Source organism: Symphodus melops, assembly GCF_947650265.1.
Source record: "Symphodus melops genome assembly, chromosome: 3".
In the NCBI taxonomy this organism is placed as follows: Eukaryota; Metazoa; Chordata; class Actinopteri; order Labriformes; family Labridae; genus Symphodus; species Symphodus melops.
Genome location: NC_136693.1, coordinates 7,615,866 through 7,630,160, shown reverse-complemented (window position 1 = coordinate 7,630,160; position 14,295 = coordinate 7,615,866). Strand labels below are relative to the sequence as shown.

The following is a 14,295-nucleotide window of genomic DNA, read 5'->3' as shown; positions in this document are numbered from 1 at the left end:
TAGCATGACACTGGGATACCTGCAGCTGTTCAATGCTTACAAAGTCCTGTAAATATGGAGAGACACAGCCGAGGAGGAGCTTAAAAGGCCACCAGTGTACCTGAGCCCACTCACATCTACATTCCTGCGAGCTTCTGAGAGAGAACAGAGAAGGAGGCTACAAAGTAAACACTTGCAGCGCCTTGTTTTTGAAGAATACCGTTTCCATAATCTCATGAAACTATCACATGCTGACCTGACGATACTAAATTCTTAACCTGAAGGGGGAGCTGAGCAAGCATGGAATATGGCCTCATTTGTAAAGACTATTTTGAAAACAAAAGGAGGTTCTGTGTCGGGCAAGTACATGCACCCTATTGACACCTCATCATCAGCGCGCAAGCTCTCAGACACTAAGAGACTCAGTGTATCTACACTCACGGTGACAAAGGCATTTATTATGTTATCCTAATTTGATTTCTACACGGGATCAACGCACACAGTTTCAGCAGGAGGAGACTTTGGTGTCATTATATCAAGTTTCCGAGCTGCTTGACGCTCTGAATAGATCAGTTCCAGGAAATAAAACATATAAATAAAGTTGAAACACATGACATCAATCACTGGACCGTGGGCGCTCCATGGGCCCCATCTTACTTCCTTTACACTCCTTCTGCTCAAGTTCTAGTGGAGACAAATGACAAAGCAACACAAATAATTACCCCACCCTTCTGCCCCTGCAGACACTCCAGACAGGAAGGAAAACACTGTCACATTGCAGATGACGTTTTGTTTAAATAAAACATAATGAACAGCCAAAGTCATACCTTAAAGCTTGTCAAGTAGTCTATGAAGTTTCTTTTGATGTCAGTGAATGTTAAAGCTATGACAGACAAAATGTTTCAGTCTTAAAGGAATAGTTACCCCTTTGGCTTTTTTTAGCTATGTTCTGTATCAATGTCTCGAGCTTCTTCAGAGGATTGATGGCACTGTAATGTCTGTTTGTTTAATTTAAAGTTAGAGCTGCAGTTGGTCCGCTTAGTTTTGTACACAGCCTTAAAACAAGGGGATATAGCTGGCCTGGCTCTATGTAAAGGTAACAAAATGTGTGTACCAGTTCCTAAAGCTTACTTATTAACATGTGTCCTCTTGTTGATGTAACCCATACAAAACACTTGAAAATGGAAACTTCTATTACAATTTCAGCCACTTCCTAGCCTGCAGATAACTAACCTTAATAATTCGAAAAGTTCCACTTGTTCATACAAAGACCTATAGACTGTGTAAAACAGGGACATAGACGCAGTGATGTCACCCTTTGTTTCTGATAAGGCGTTGTGAAGCCAAATGATGATTGTAGCCTTATTAAAATGCTATCACAACCTAACTTTCGATAAATGTTGTCAAAAGGCAAAGGGATGGAGTTAAGACGGGCCCTAAGTCTCAAGGCAACAGTTACAATGCACCCACTAGTCAGTCAAATCAGCCACTCCCCCAATCGTGCAAATGTATGAACATATATTTTTGCTTTAATATTGGGCCGTAAACGTAAAATTTGGCTGTAAAATAGGCACAAACATGAGTATTAAAGGAGCTTCCAGTCATTTGGAGCAGTCTCAAGTGGGCACTCAAGGAACGGCACATGCATAGGCATCAGCATATTTAGGGAGGAATATATAAGGTTTATGGAATTAATGCGCAAAAGGACCTTTCTATATCATCAGACATTTAGAAAACATGGTCTTCTTCTTAGTGTGGATTACAGTCAGGAATGGTTCATATTTTTGTTTGGGCCACAGAAGGTACAGTAGGCTGTTTTAATGCAACCAAACAAGGCTGTTTTGACATGAGACCATTTAGTACAGCTAACCAACAGGGGATGCAGTGATGGAAGCGGGTAAGTGAACTGGTTCAGATATAAACGATTCTACCTGACCTAAAAAGCCTCTGCATCTGTTTTAAAAAAGCTCCAAGACCATGCTTTTGAAAAATCGAGAGAGGTTAGAGCACAAAAGTTATCAAGACCAACGCAGAGCTGGTTAATCACTGAAGCTTCAGTGTCTGTGACATCGCAACCCCCGTGCACATCGACTCTGGGGAGGAGGGGGGCACGGGGAGACAGCTCTCTCCAAGATTTTCAAATGAGACTACACTATTTATCAACACACTGAAATTAGTGTTAAAAAATAAAGTGATAAATAGTTAAACTTGGCAACACAGCAAAATAATTAGTCTGTCAAGATCAAGTAACCTATGGATCATGTTGTCATGGTATTAGAGAAAACGAATGATATAAGAACGGTTAGTTTTACAATGGTAAACAAAAAAAAGTAGCACTGAAAGCAAAACCTTCCATCCTTATGCTAAGCTAACTGTCTGCTAGTTCTGGTTACACATTTAGTGTATGCATAAAAGTAGAATATTACTTCTCATCTAGCTCTCTGAGATACGGATAAAACCAAAAGAAAACTATTTATGTGGCATACAGTATATGTGGGATTTGTAGAGCATCACAACTTTGCTCTGTGGGAGTGAAACACTCACGGAGGCAGCGTGCCAGGAGTTAGTGCCATGCTCTGAGCTATAAAAGCCTATTGTACATATACACAACATCCTTGATAGACGCAGATAAGCAGAGTCCGGCACTCGATCCAATCAGCAGCTGTCAAGACAAAGACAACAGCAGGGCCATTGAAGTCAGAGGAACGTTAGCATTTCTATTGGAGACCGCTCCTACTGTACGTTAAATCATAAATGTCACTGAGACCATTAAAAAAAAAAAAAGCAGTCAGAAGGATGGTGTCAAATGTTTTAAAACTGATGGTGATGCGAGTAAGATTAAACAGAAGTTTAAGAGCAACACAAAGAGGAAGAGCAGAGAAAGTTTGATATCCACATGAAAGAAAGTGAAAGAGAGAAAGAGACAGAAAAAGAACCAATATCAGTCTGCCTCCTCTCAGCCAGCAGAAAAAGCACAGTGGATTAATTCATCACCATGCCGAGCCTTTGCCCTCCTCTGGAATAAATTACCCAATGACTTGAGACTTAGACTAAACACATACACACATATATATACACACACACACACACACACCGCTGTCCAGTGAGAACACACAAAAACAGCGAGAGAAATCGGACAAATGGAGAGAAGCTGCTTAGGTCACTGGTGTATCATATTTAACGTCACGTGAGGCGTTTAGCGGGGGGGGACTTTTAAAGTTCTGCGAGTCAGCAACAATGAAGCGTTAGTTCAGAAAAGCAACTTCGTGTGCCGAGTCACTGCTAAGGATGGGAGGGTTTTAATGGGGGAAGTCGGAGATACGCCTGAATGATTCCACCACTTATTTTAATGCATGCAGAGGATGGATTCGAAGGTTTTTTTTTACTCTGTAGGTACTTTCCATTTATATCAAGGGGTAATGCTAAAACTGATTCTATGTTCATATTGAAGGAGGGGACTGCCACTTGATTTTCTGGAGTAGAGGGTAAAGCAGACTAGAAGAGTCAAGGCCAGATAAAGGGTGTTGTGTTTGGCTAAGGTCTCTCTCTGTCTGTTTGGCCACACACACTCACACAAACGCACACTAAATGTCCACTATCACAGGACCTTGTACTTGAGCCTTATCATTGACGGAGCAGCCCAGATGGTAACACAGCCTTGACAAAGACCCACATCACACTCCCAAACTTCTATTAAAAGTTTCTCACACTGCAGACAACTGCACATACACAGTCCTCCCCTCTCTGCCTCCGTCTCACTTAGTGTAAAGGAAACATAAGAAAGCTGTTTGCTAAATTATGTTTAAGGCACTTTGGCAATACACTAAACGTGTGAACTTCACTGTGGCTAAATAGCAGCAGTGGATGTGAGTGAATGTGTGTGTGCACCATGGAGGATCACAATGACACAATCCAGGGTGCAAACATGCACACCAATCCTAATGATTAAAAATGTAAAACTTAGATACACCGACTCGAGTGCAAGATGTGTAGGGCTCCCAATACTTCCCTCATCATTTGGTCTAAACATAGCGCAAACTCAATTTTTCAATCACACAATTTCCCAAAGTCATATATGAAGCCTTTGAATAGTATATTTTGTCTGACTAACAGTACAAACCCAAAGTTAACAACAACACAAGATAAGAAAAGCAACACATCCTCGTGTTTGAGAAGCTGGAAGCAGAGACTGTTTTGGCATTACTGTTTGAAAAATACCTTTAAAACGTTCTTCAGAAAATACTAGTAGCAGATTAAGTTTCTGTCCATGAACAAAGAAAGACTTTTTTTCTCCCAGGTTTGATCCATTGAAGACTCTGGTGAGGCTCTACTTTTTCAAATAAAAATATTTACATCTCATTAAAGTTTCCACAAATACCTTAGCCTTATTGAATCCAGTTTGTGCACAAACACAAATGGTCCTTATTGATCTTTAAATTAAAAGAGCTTCAACATGCAGCAAAGGTAGAGTATACGTCCCTGACCCCTGAATGCAACACGGAGGAGAGCTCATGCACATTTTTCTGAGTGCCACAATAACTTACTTTTAACTTCATTTTTATACATTAAAAATCAAACCTCTGGTGCCAACCGCAAAGGACATTAAAGATGACACCTTCCAGAGCAGGGATTAACCATTTCCAGCTGAAGGAGATTTGTATACCATTAGTCTAACTCAATCAGGGGACTAATTCAATCAAAGGCACAGTGGGCGTCTTGACATGGGGGCATCTGTCACACTGACTTCTCACTGCATCCCGCACTGACATTTGGCCACAAAATTCAGCTTGACAGAGGCCCCTCAGATAGCCTGCAGTCTGTCACACAAACGCACACATACTCAGGAAAAAAGAAAAACACAGATACATTATTAACTTCACATGCAGGATCATGCTTCCTTTTTTGCACTGAGGCTTTGTGTTTGCACACGCCTGCAGATGCACATGTAAACACTACAGTACGAGCTTCCCTTGTATATATTACAAATACATCACTGCTCAAAACTCTACTACTTTATTTCTGCAAAGCAATAAAATATTTTGGATGCACACAAAAAGCCAGGTCCTTTTTTCTCACTTTTAAACAGCTGATTTAAACAATTACACAACGCACCAATGCCAATAATACCAAGAATCATCCTCATCATCTTGATTATAAACACCCATTTAGTTCAAGCAAGCGCGCCACATATTTTATCCTCTGAGAGTGTAATTATTTGTGGGCCAATACACAAATGGGACTGTTATTTTTTGCTCTGATGTAACCACTGATGGCAAGCTATTTTCTAGTTTGTCATTCAATCTTTCTCAGTGACGATTCATTCCCCATTCAGATATGCCTGTCACACTCAGATTTAAATGTTTCTGTGAATGACTTTCTAACTTTACGAAAGAAACGCACAAAGTTTAGGTCCTCCATAACAGAGGACAAATCACAGTTAGAACTTGGCAGAAAGGTGAAGCAGAGGCCAAAGCCTGTCAACTGAATAGGAAACGTGTTTGGCAACAGACGTCAGAGCTTCACGCTTACATCTCTGTTCTGTAAAGTACAAAATACACTTAGAGCAACTGAAGAGTGAATCAAATGTTTTTTCTATTTCTGTTACTTAAAAACTATAAAGAGAAAAATACTGCAGGTTAGTGCGAAGGCCTGTGACTTTTCACTGAGTGTGTGAAACATAGCCAAGTTTCTCTGATTTCTAAAAAAGCAAAAGTTGCACTGCCAAGCATTAATATGTTTTTTTTTTTAGAAGAGTTCAACTGAAAGTAATCAGAGAACATTACAGAGAAGAGGATGGGCCTGTGCTTTAAGACAAAGTGGTTTTACTTTTTTTACTTTTTGTTTTGCATTCATCGGAATCTGCTTTATGTTTTCTCTAATGCTGATATGAAACATCAAGTCTTGTGCAGATGGTTGTACTAAAAATACTTATTTGAGGAAATGTACAGTGGTGCCAGTTATGAAAAAAAAAAAACTTTATGTAACACACACTTAAACACTCTCTCTCTCTCGTGTGTTTCTGTAAATGTAAGTGTGAGTGTGTGTTCCCTCACCTTGCAGCTCGGGGGTTTTAGGGGTAGTCCCGAGGCAGGATTTCCTTGATGCTGAGTGGTATTAGTCTGCTGGGGTGAGTGGGAATCCTCGGACTCTTTTCCACTGTGGTAGACCACCCTATCAGAGATATGAATACTTGAAGCACAGCCCATGCTTCAGCCCACTTCAGCCTTCTTCCTTTTTTTTTTGCGCAAGTCCTTTACTTTAAGGCTACAAGAGTGTCATTCGCCCTCTTCTGTAGTGTTTCAAAGGTTCACTCTTCCTCCTCAGGGTTTCATGTTTTTAAATATGTATATATATATATATACACACATATATATATATAAATACGTATGTATGTATCATCTAGGCCACAGCAAAGCCAGTCCTCCAGTTTCTCTGACACAAGGCATGAATAATATATCTTTCTATCCCCCACCCCCCTGACCAGGAAGCTGATTTCCTCCCTCTGCTTTTTCACATGAACCTAATTGGAGATGTTTTAATCAAAGCAGCTGTCTTATCCTCGAAAACTTGGATCCCGTTGGTCTTCTGCAGACGGCTTTATCCCACACTCCGGCTCCACTTCATGCCTTCTTCGTACCACATCACCATTTTCTCATTTCTCCTCACAACTTCAATGTTATCAAGTAGGCCTGAAAGAAACACACGCACACACACGCACAGGTGCGCGCGCACACACACACACACACACACACACATATACACAAACACACACACACACACACACACACCCACACACACACACACACACACACACAGATCCACGCAGTCTTTCCCCCCCACACTGCCTGCTTCATGCAATAGTTTTATCCATTTGTTGTGTCCAGGGTTTCATGTATATTCTTCCTCCCCCACCCCGGAGCCATCAAAAATGATGCCTTTTTTTTCTCTCCCTGTTGAACAATCCGGTTGGCCACTCCAGCTCAAGACACGGGCCATAAACCGGTTCTCACGACACTTTGCTCCAGTCCTGAGCAGTTCATCATCAACAGGCTGAAATCTTCACACTGCAGACTGTTATTCTGGACACTCGCTTCGATGTCAAACACCCTCCGTCAAACATAATGCCATGCAGTCCGACAGAATACTCCATTTATCACTGATTTAGGAAGCGGGGGAATCTCGGTGGATGCCTTGTAGCCTATTCTCCATCGGGGCATCCGCTGCCCGGCTGAGGATGATCTGCCTGCTACAGAGGTCCAAACCCGGGTGCAATTGGTTACAGCCTTACCAGGATCCGCGATTTTTCTCTCATTCTGTGGCACAAAAAAGAAAGGATGTAGAGGCTGTCAGATTGTGATCTGTGGAGGTACCACCTCTGGAGAATGTAATCGCTTCAGAGAGAGACACACTGAGAGAAAAAAAAATCTTTAAAAAAAAGAAGAAGAAGAAGAAGAGAAAAAAAAGAAAAGAAACAAGACCGCTCCGTGTCCACAAGTTTCAGATGTGATATCAGGGGCGGCAGGATCGTCCACGGTTGACGCGAGCGGAGGTAAAGGGAGACTCGAGCTACATAATGCTTATTTTATGTTTGTCTTTTCTCTGCCTTTTCTGGCGTTTGCCCTTCCAATTCTTCAGCACTGCTTGACAGCGGCACATCCAATAAAAGCACCCGCAAGGATTGACCTACAGCCTTTGCTGACGTTAATGCAAATGAGCTGGGCGCAGCTAATCGGCGTCGCGCTCTGCGCCGCTGGGTGGTCCTCCGCCAAACGTGGGAACTTTGAAAGCTCTGACGGAGGCGCAGAGAGCTGGCTGCTGCCTCACTGTCTGAGGATTTTCGCACAAAGTACACGGGAAAAAAAGGCTAGAAATGAATGTGGCGAGTTTTTTATACCTCGGGCTGCTGTAAAATAACTACTTTACTGAACTCGCAGTAAAACGGTTTTGGTATCATTTCAGTGATATGGGAAGTGCCTCTTTCATTCAACCTCCTCTGTTTTTTGAACTCAATGTCTAGAAACTGGACTCTTTGGACTTCATTATTTGTGGCCCATGAGATAGACTTACAATAATATTATGGAGGTTGTTGTTTCGTTCAACACCAACAAATGTCAACACTGTAGGCTACTCTCTGTGACACATCAACTTGTTTTTTTTCTTGGTGGAAATCCCCTTTAACACATGTCCAACAGTACCAGTCTAGTCTTGCCTTAGGGAGACATTGGCTTTGTGATAACTGGCTTTTTGATATACTAGCAACCATCCACCGATCCACATCATTATTGAGTCAGTGTTAGTATTAATAATGATTCCTCTTTTTTTTTTACAGCTTTAGGTAACAAATCATAAGAGGGTGTGTTGGGTGTGTTTCTTTAGGCAGGACATGACACTTCACTATAAATCACAGCCTCAAATGTGTTATCACTATGGAACAAAAACAAACTAATTCAACACATACTGAAAGTGATAAATAAAGACAGAGAAGGGACAGCACATGTGAATCTGCTGACAGGTCATGCTCAACTCTTTATAATGTGTCACTGACACTGTGGCTGCATTATTCGATAAGGGCCATGTATTTACTGTCTTCACTGTTGACATGTTTGTTCTTCTGTCATCTATCATTGTTTCAGTCCTCTTTAAACATTTTTAACAGTTTAATAAAAAAATGTTTTACCAATATCTGCATACCATTAATGAAGTTGGTCTTTTTTTCTGGGGTGGTGGTGGAACAAGTGGTGTTTTCATTTCTATGACTACAACATAAGAATTATTGTTGATTGAAAAAAAGGGAATGTAGATAGTTGATCAGAATTTGTGCAAATATTTTAAAGACAAAAATTAAATTTTTAGCATTAAAGAAGTTTTTTTTTCAGTTTGTAGGATTGATAAGTTGAACTGGACATTTTAACAAGCCTCTGAAGAGCTCAGATTCACTCATAATGATGTAAATGTACGTTTGTCTGTTCCATATCACTATTTAACACAATCCAGCTTTCTAATCAGTTTAGAGTCTGAGTCTCACACTGCTGCCCGACACAACAAAAACCTAAACACTTTTTCTAACTACACTAACATGCTGTTGTGTTATGTATTGTCTGCACATGTTGTGCTCACGTCTTCTTTTTTTTTTAACGCTCACTTCTTGGCTTTGATCCAATGCAAAACAGTCATTCCTGTTACAGTAGACGAGTTAAAGAACAACTTGTTCGAAGCATTAAATTAAAGGCTGAGCATGAAACCTCGCTGACGTCAATTCACTAAGGAACCTCTGTGCTGTGACACATTATGAATGAATGCTGCTCTTAATAGTTCTAATAAAGTCCAGCATACCAAACATTAATTCAATCTTCCAGTAATCCAAATCAAATAAATAATAGTCAACTGACAACAACTGTTTCCTCCTTTAATTTGTTTTTGGAAAATCTTATTGATTCCCTTGCTAAGTTTTTGATATTTTTATTGTTCATATAACTGGATATTAATTATAACATTAAAGACGAACTCCAACACATTTAGGGATAAAGGTCTTATAGTTATTTCTGTCCGGCCTGTAAATACTTTTGTCAAATACATTTTTATGACTCTGAGTTAAATCTTCACAACAGAAAGCCTTTATTTAAATTGAGGGCTTGAGATAGAAAAAGGAAAGAAGTGGGCGTTTACCGGTCAGAAAGACACAAGAAAAAGCTTTCCATTTTTTTTTGGGAGATGTGCTGTGTATCTGAAGCGTTGTCCACACTAATAGCTCGCTCTCTGCCGCTTTGACTTGAACTTTTCTTTCATGCAAGACCCCACATTTATGGAAGAAAACTACTTGCAGACACTGCAGAGGTAAATGTCTGAGTGGGTTCTCAGTGCTCCAGGTCAGGGGTGTATTCGCACCATCAATCTGATTGGCCTCCCAGGTGCCACCCTAATAATACTAAACCGTGATTGGCTATTTGCCCTGTATTTTGAAGCCATCTGTTCATTATTTTTTTTGTAAAAGGGTGCTTTTCTGCACAAATCAATGTAATGTGTTCTTTTGGTTGTATAAATTAAAATGTAAGTAAAAACGTTGCGCATCTAGGTGTCAGACAGGTGCATAGGAAAGTAATGCACTCCGTCTTGCTTTTCAGTATGTCGGCACCAAAACATTGCATGCATGTTTTTGAGAAATTTAAATTGTTTTGAACAAATATTTTCTTTTCGTGTCAAAATATAAGCTTATCTTGGCATTTTAATATAGATATTGTTGGTGTAGTTGGAAGGCCATTAATAGTTGTGTCTGTTTGTGTCACACCCCTGCATAACTCCACCAACACCTGTCCAAAAACTCTGAACACAACCCTGCTCTAGGTCATGGTAAATTCAAAGCTTGATCCAAAGTCCAAGACCTTGGTTCAAGATCTTCAAGCAGCCTTCAGATGAAGCTTTGATCTATGGGTAGGTTTTTATACTCATTGTTCATCCATCCTAACTGCTCTGGACTTCATTCAGACTATAACGCAGTCTTCAGCAAAGAGAACCTGAGGTGATGACTGCACTTTTCCTGCAGACATTTAGGCCTGATCATGATCCTGATCAATTTTCCTGTTTGAGGACAGTTGTTAAACGCAGCTGCAGTGTTGCTCAATAAGGCAGCTGTACAAACAAGCAATCCATCTGCAGAGGACTATGACGGTCAAGCTATTTTTTGGGCTTGTTTGCATTGAATTTTGAATTTGTATATTTCAAGAATTATCTGTTGTTTGATTACAGCTGAATTTGCTGTTGAAATCTCAATTTTTATTTCTGAATACACACTACAGCACAATTGCTCATTTTAACCACTAGATGGAAGCAGAATACAAATATCCTGTCTCACAGCAACCCAGTGAGGACATATTGCAAAAATCGAGGAATATAACGTGTATAAAAGATTGAGATGAAACTCCTCAAGGAAAATCCCTGAGAGCTGCTCAAAGTCGGGGTACCCTGAATCTTGTTGGTAAAAAACCCCCGATGTGAACCTCTGCCTTAATTAACTTGTGAGGGGTCAAACTTCAGGTTTTTCAGGGTACTAGATAGATAGATGTACTTTATTGATCCCAAGCTGGGAAATTGTGTAGTAACAACAATATACATGGAATACAAAGTAGAAAAGCACTAAAAATATACAGAGTATAAGAGCAAGAATAAGAATAATATATACACCAGGATTTGACTTCAACATCTCACTGAATCAAAAATGGGAGAAATTAGCTGTGACATTTTCTGTCTGTTCGAGAAGCTGCTCCATTGACTGTCCAGTAGGTGGTGCAGAGAGTGATCAGGATTATCCATAATGGATATCAGTTTGTTCAGAGTCCTCCTCTCTGTCACCACTACAAAAGAGTTCAGCTTGCAGCCTGTCACAGAGCAGGCCTTCTTAATGAGCTTGTCCAGTCTCTTAATGTCACTAGCTCCAGCACTGCACCCCCAACAGACCACAGCAGAGAAAAGTGCACTGGCTACAACAGACTGCTAGAAGAACCCCAACATCTTGCTGCACACGTTAAAGGATCTCAGCTTTCTCAGAAAGTAGAGTATGCTCAACCCCCTTTCTTGTACACGGCCTGAGTGCTGACACCCAGGTACTTGTACTCCTCCACCACAGTCACATCCTCTCCCAGGATACACAGCGGTGATGGCTCTGTCCTTTTCCTTCCTTCTGAAGTCGATCACCATCTCTCTGGTCTTGTCCACGTTCAGAATCAGTTGATTTGTGGCTGTCCACTCCACAAAGTTATCCACCAGCGCCCTGTACTTCAGAATCATCAGAAAACATCAGTCTGCAGCTTCTCCTCCAGCAGCTGTGGCTGGATGGTGTTGAATGCACTCTAGAAATCAAAGAAGGTGATTCTCACAGTGCAGCCGTTTCCCTCCAGATGTGAGTGAACACGCTGCAGCAGGTAGGTGATGGCATCGTCCACTCCCAAGTGTGGCTGGTAGGCAAACTGTAGAGGGTCAAGACACGGTTTCACCTGTGGCCTGAGGGGGTCAAGACAAGCCTCTCCGGCACCTTCATCACATGAGATGTAAGAGCAACTGGTCGATAGTCTTTGAGGTCGGGTGGCCTTGTCTTTTTCGGGACCAAGCAAGATGTCTTCCACAGCACCGGTATCCTCTCCTGACTCAGGCTCAGGTTGAAGAGGTGTTGCAGAATCTGCGATAGTTGGCTGGCGCAGGTCTTCAGAACGCTTGGGCTGATGCCGTCCGGGCCTGGGGCCTTGCTAGTGTTCAGTTTCTCCAGCTGTCTCTTTACCTGGCCAGTTGTTAGAGTCAGATGGGAGCTGGAGCAGTTCACCTCCGGGGAGGAAGTGCACCCCAGTGATGCGGGGCCAGAGAGTTCACCAGGGGGGGTTGTGGAGAGGGAAAGCACAGGGTGAAACTGGGGGGTGTTAAGGACCGGGGTGTTGTTTGAGGTGGGGGAGGCAGCGGAAGGCAGTCAACTAACTGGTTGAAGAACTTGGCCAGCCTGATTGTAGCCTTTCTCTCACCTAAAAACTGGTGATTTATCATGCCTGTCTAGACATTCCTCGCGTTGTTCTGGTGCAGTTTGGCCTCCAGCTTTCTCCTGTAAGAGTCCTTGCCCTCCTTCACCTTCTATCTCAGGTCTGTTTCTTTTTGTTGAGAAGGGCTTTCGGGTCACTGTTTATCCAGTTTTTGTTGTAAGGGAATCAATGTACAGTCCGGGTCTGTACAGCAGTGTTTTCACAGAATTGAATGTACTCTGTGATGTCGTCATTATGCTGTTGATGTCACTGAGTACACCCCAGTCTGTAGACTCGAAGCAGTCCTGCAGTGCCTCCTTACCCTCCTGTGACCACCTCCTAACAGTCCTTGTAGTCACAGGTTGGGGGGGATACTGTAAGTTTCCTTAATGTTAGCATACAGAAGCTCCAGTGTTTTATTATCTCTAGTTGGGCAGTTAACATATTGATCAAAGGTAGGTAATGGTTTGTCCATTTTTACATGATTAAAGTCCCCATTAATGGCTACAAAGGCCTTTGGATGCTTAGTTTGAAGCTGTGAAACTGTAGCGTGAATAGCATCACTCGCAGACTCGGCATCAACTGACGGTGGGATGTAAACAACAATAACAATAGAGCACGTGAATTCCCTGGGCAGATAATAGGGGCGCATTCCAACAGCTAACAGTTCAATGTCCGGGCTACAGAGACGTTCCTTCACACTAACATGGCCAGGATTCTAAATCCATTTCGAGCATTTGTTTTGCACAAAATCCAGTCTTTGTCAGAAAATTCCCACAGCCAATTTTGCATCTACATGAATTCAGGCTAAAATTAAACCTGTGCAATCAAAAATAGACCTATACAAAGAAATGTACATAACCTGTGCTTAAAAATACATGTATGATTTTTTTACCCTGCCATAACAGTGAGTGTTATAAAGATATATGTCTGATACAAGTCTGTCTCCAGAGCACGATTGTGACAGCAGTCTGCCACTGAACACATATTGCTTTTAATATCCTAATCAAGTTAGAAAACAATACTGCTCCAGATTGTCCAATTAGAGCTTAGAATGGGACCAAAAAGTCCAACCGAACCCGAGCCGGTGCAGGTTCACGTCCATTTGCTTGTAATTGTTGGCCCTAGCCTGATGAAAACCCAACTTTTTTGTTTTTTTTACAAGTTGACTTTTACAATAATAATAAATAATAATTTATTATTATTATTATTATTATTATTATTATTATTATTATTATTAATTTATTTTTTTTACCTTTTTCTCATTTCCCTGGTCCGTTTGTCATTTATGATGCATATTAGGTCACTTTACTGCACCCCTTTGTTTATTACACATTTCACCTAAAGGAACCTTTAACCTTTCTGTTCTGTTACCTGTTTCTGTTCACAACCTCACCAACGGGAAGAAAACAGTGAATCAATAATCACTTTGAAGAATAAATGTTACACTTCAATAACTGAAACCTGTCCTTCTGATTTTAAACCGACTCAGCATAATCTGCATAATGTGCATCAAGTTTACATAATACATGATATAATACCACCCTCTCTGACACGTCATCGCTTGGTTAATGTTTACAGACATGAAGGTGTTGCAGTAAATGTGGGGACAGCTGAACAGGTACCAGGGTCAAAGAGTGTAAGAGTGTGATATCAAGTTCAATTAAGTTCATAAACTGCACCACTGTACTCAGCTATATTGTACTATATATTGTTCATCAGAATTGTGCTCAGGTTTACACAGTGCAACCTTATACCTATATTATTTCTACTATATATTAAATGGGCAATATTGCATTTTATCAGCAACATTTTCTTG

The 14,295-nt window shown here is 41.1% G+C and overlaps 1 protein-coding gene across 1 annotated transcript in view; it reads right to left on the bottom strand.

Annotated features, from left to right (window-relative positions):
- The window catches only part of pde8a (phosphodiesterase 8A), a 40,678-nt gene extending 32,909 nt beyond the window's left edge, over positions 1-7,769 (bottom strand). The window contains exon 1 of the mRNA XM_079340402.1: positions 6,033-7,769. Coding sequence (XP_079196528.1) covers positions 6,033-6,185 — 153 coding nt within the window. The 5' untranslated portion in view covers positions 6,186-7,769. The remainder of the gene's footprint in view (positions 1-6,032) is intronic.
- Between the last annotated feature and the right edge of the window lie 6,526 nt (positions 7,770-14,295).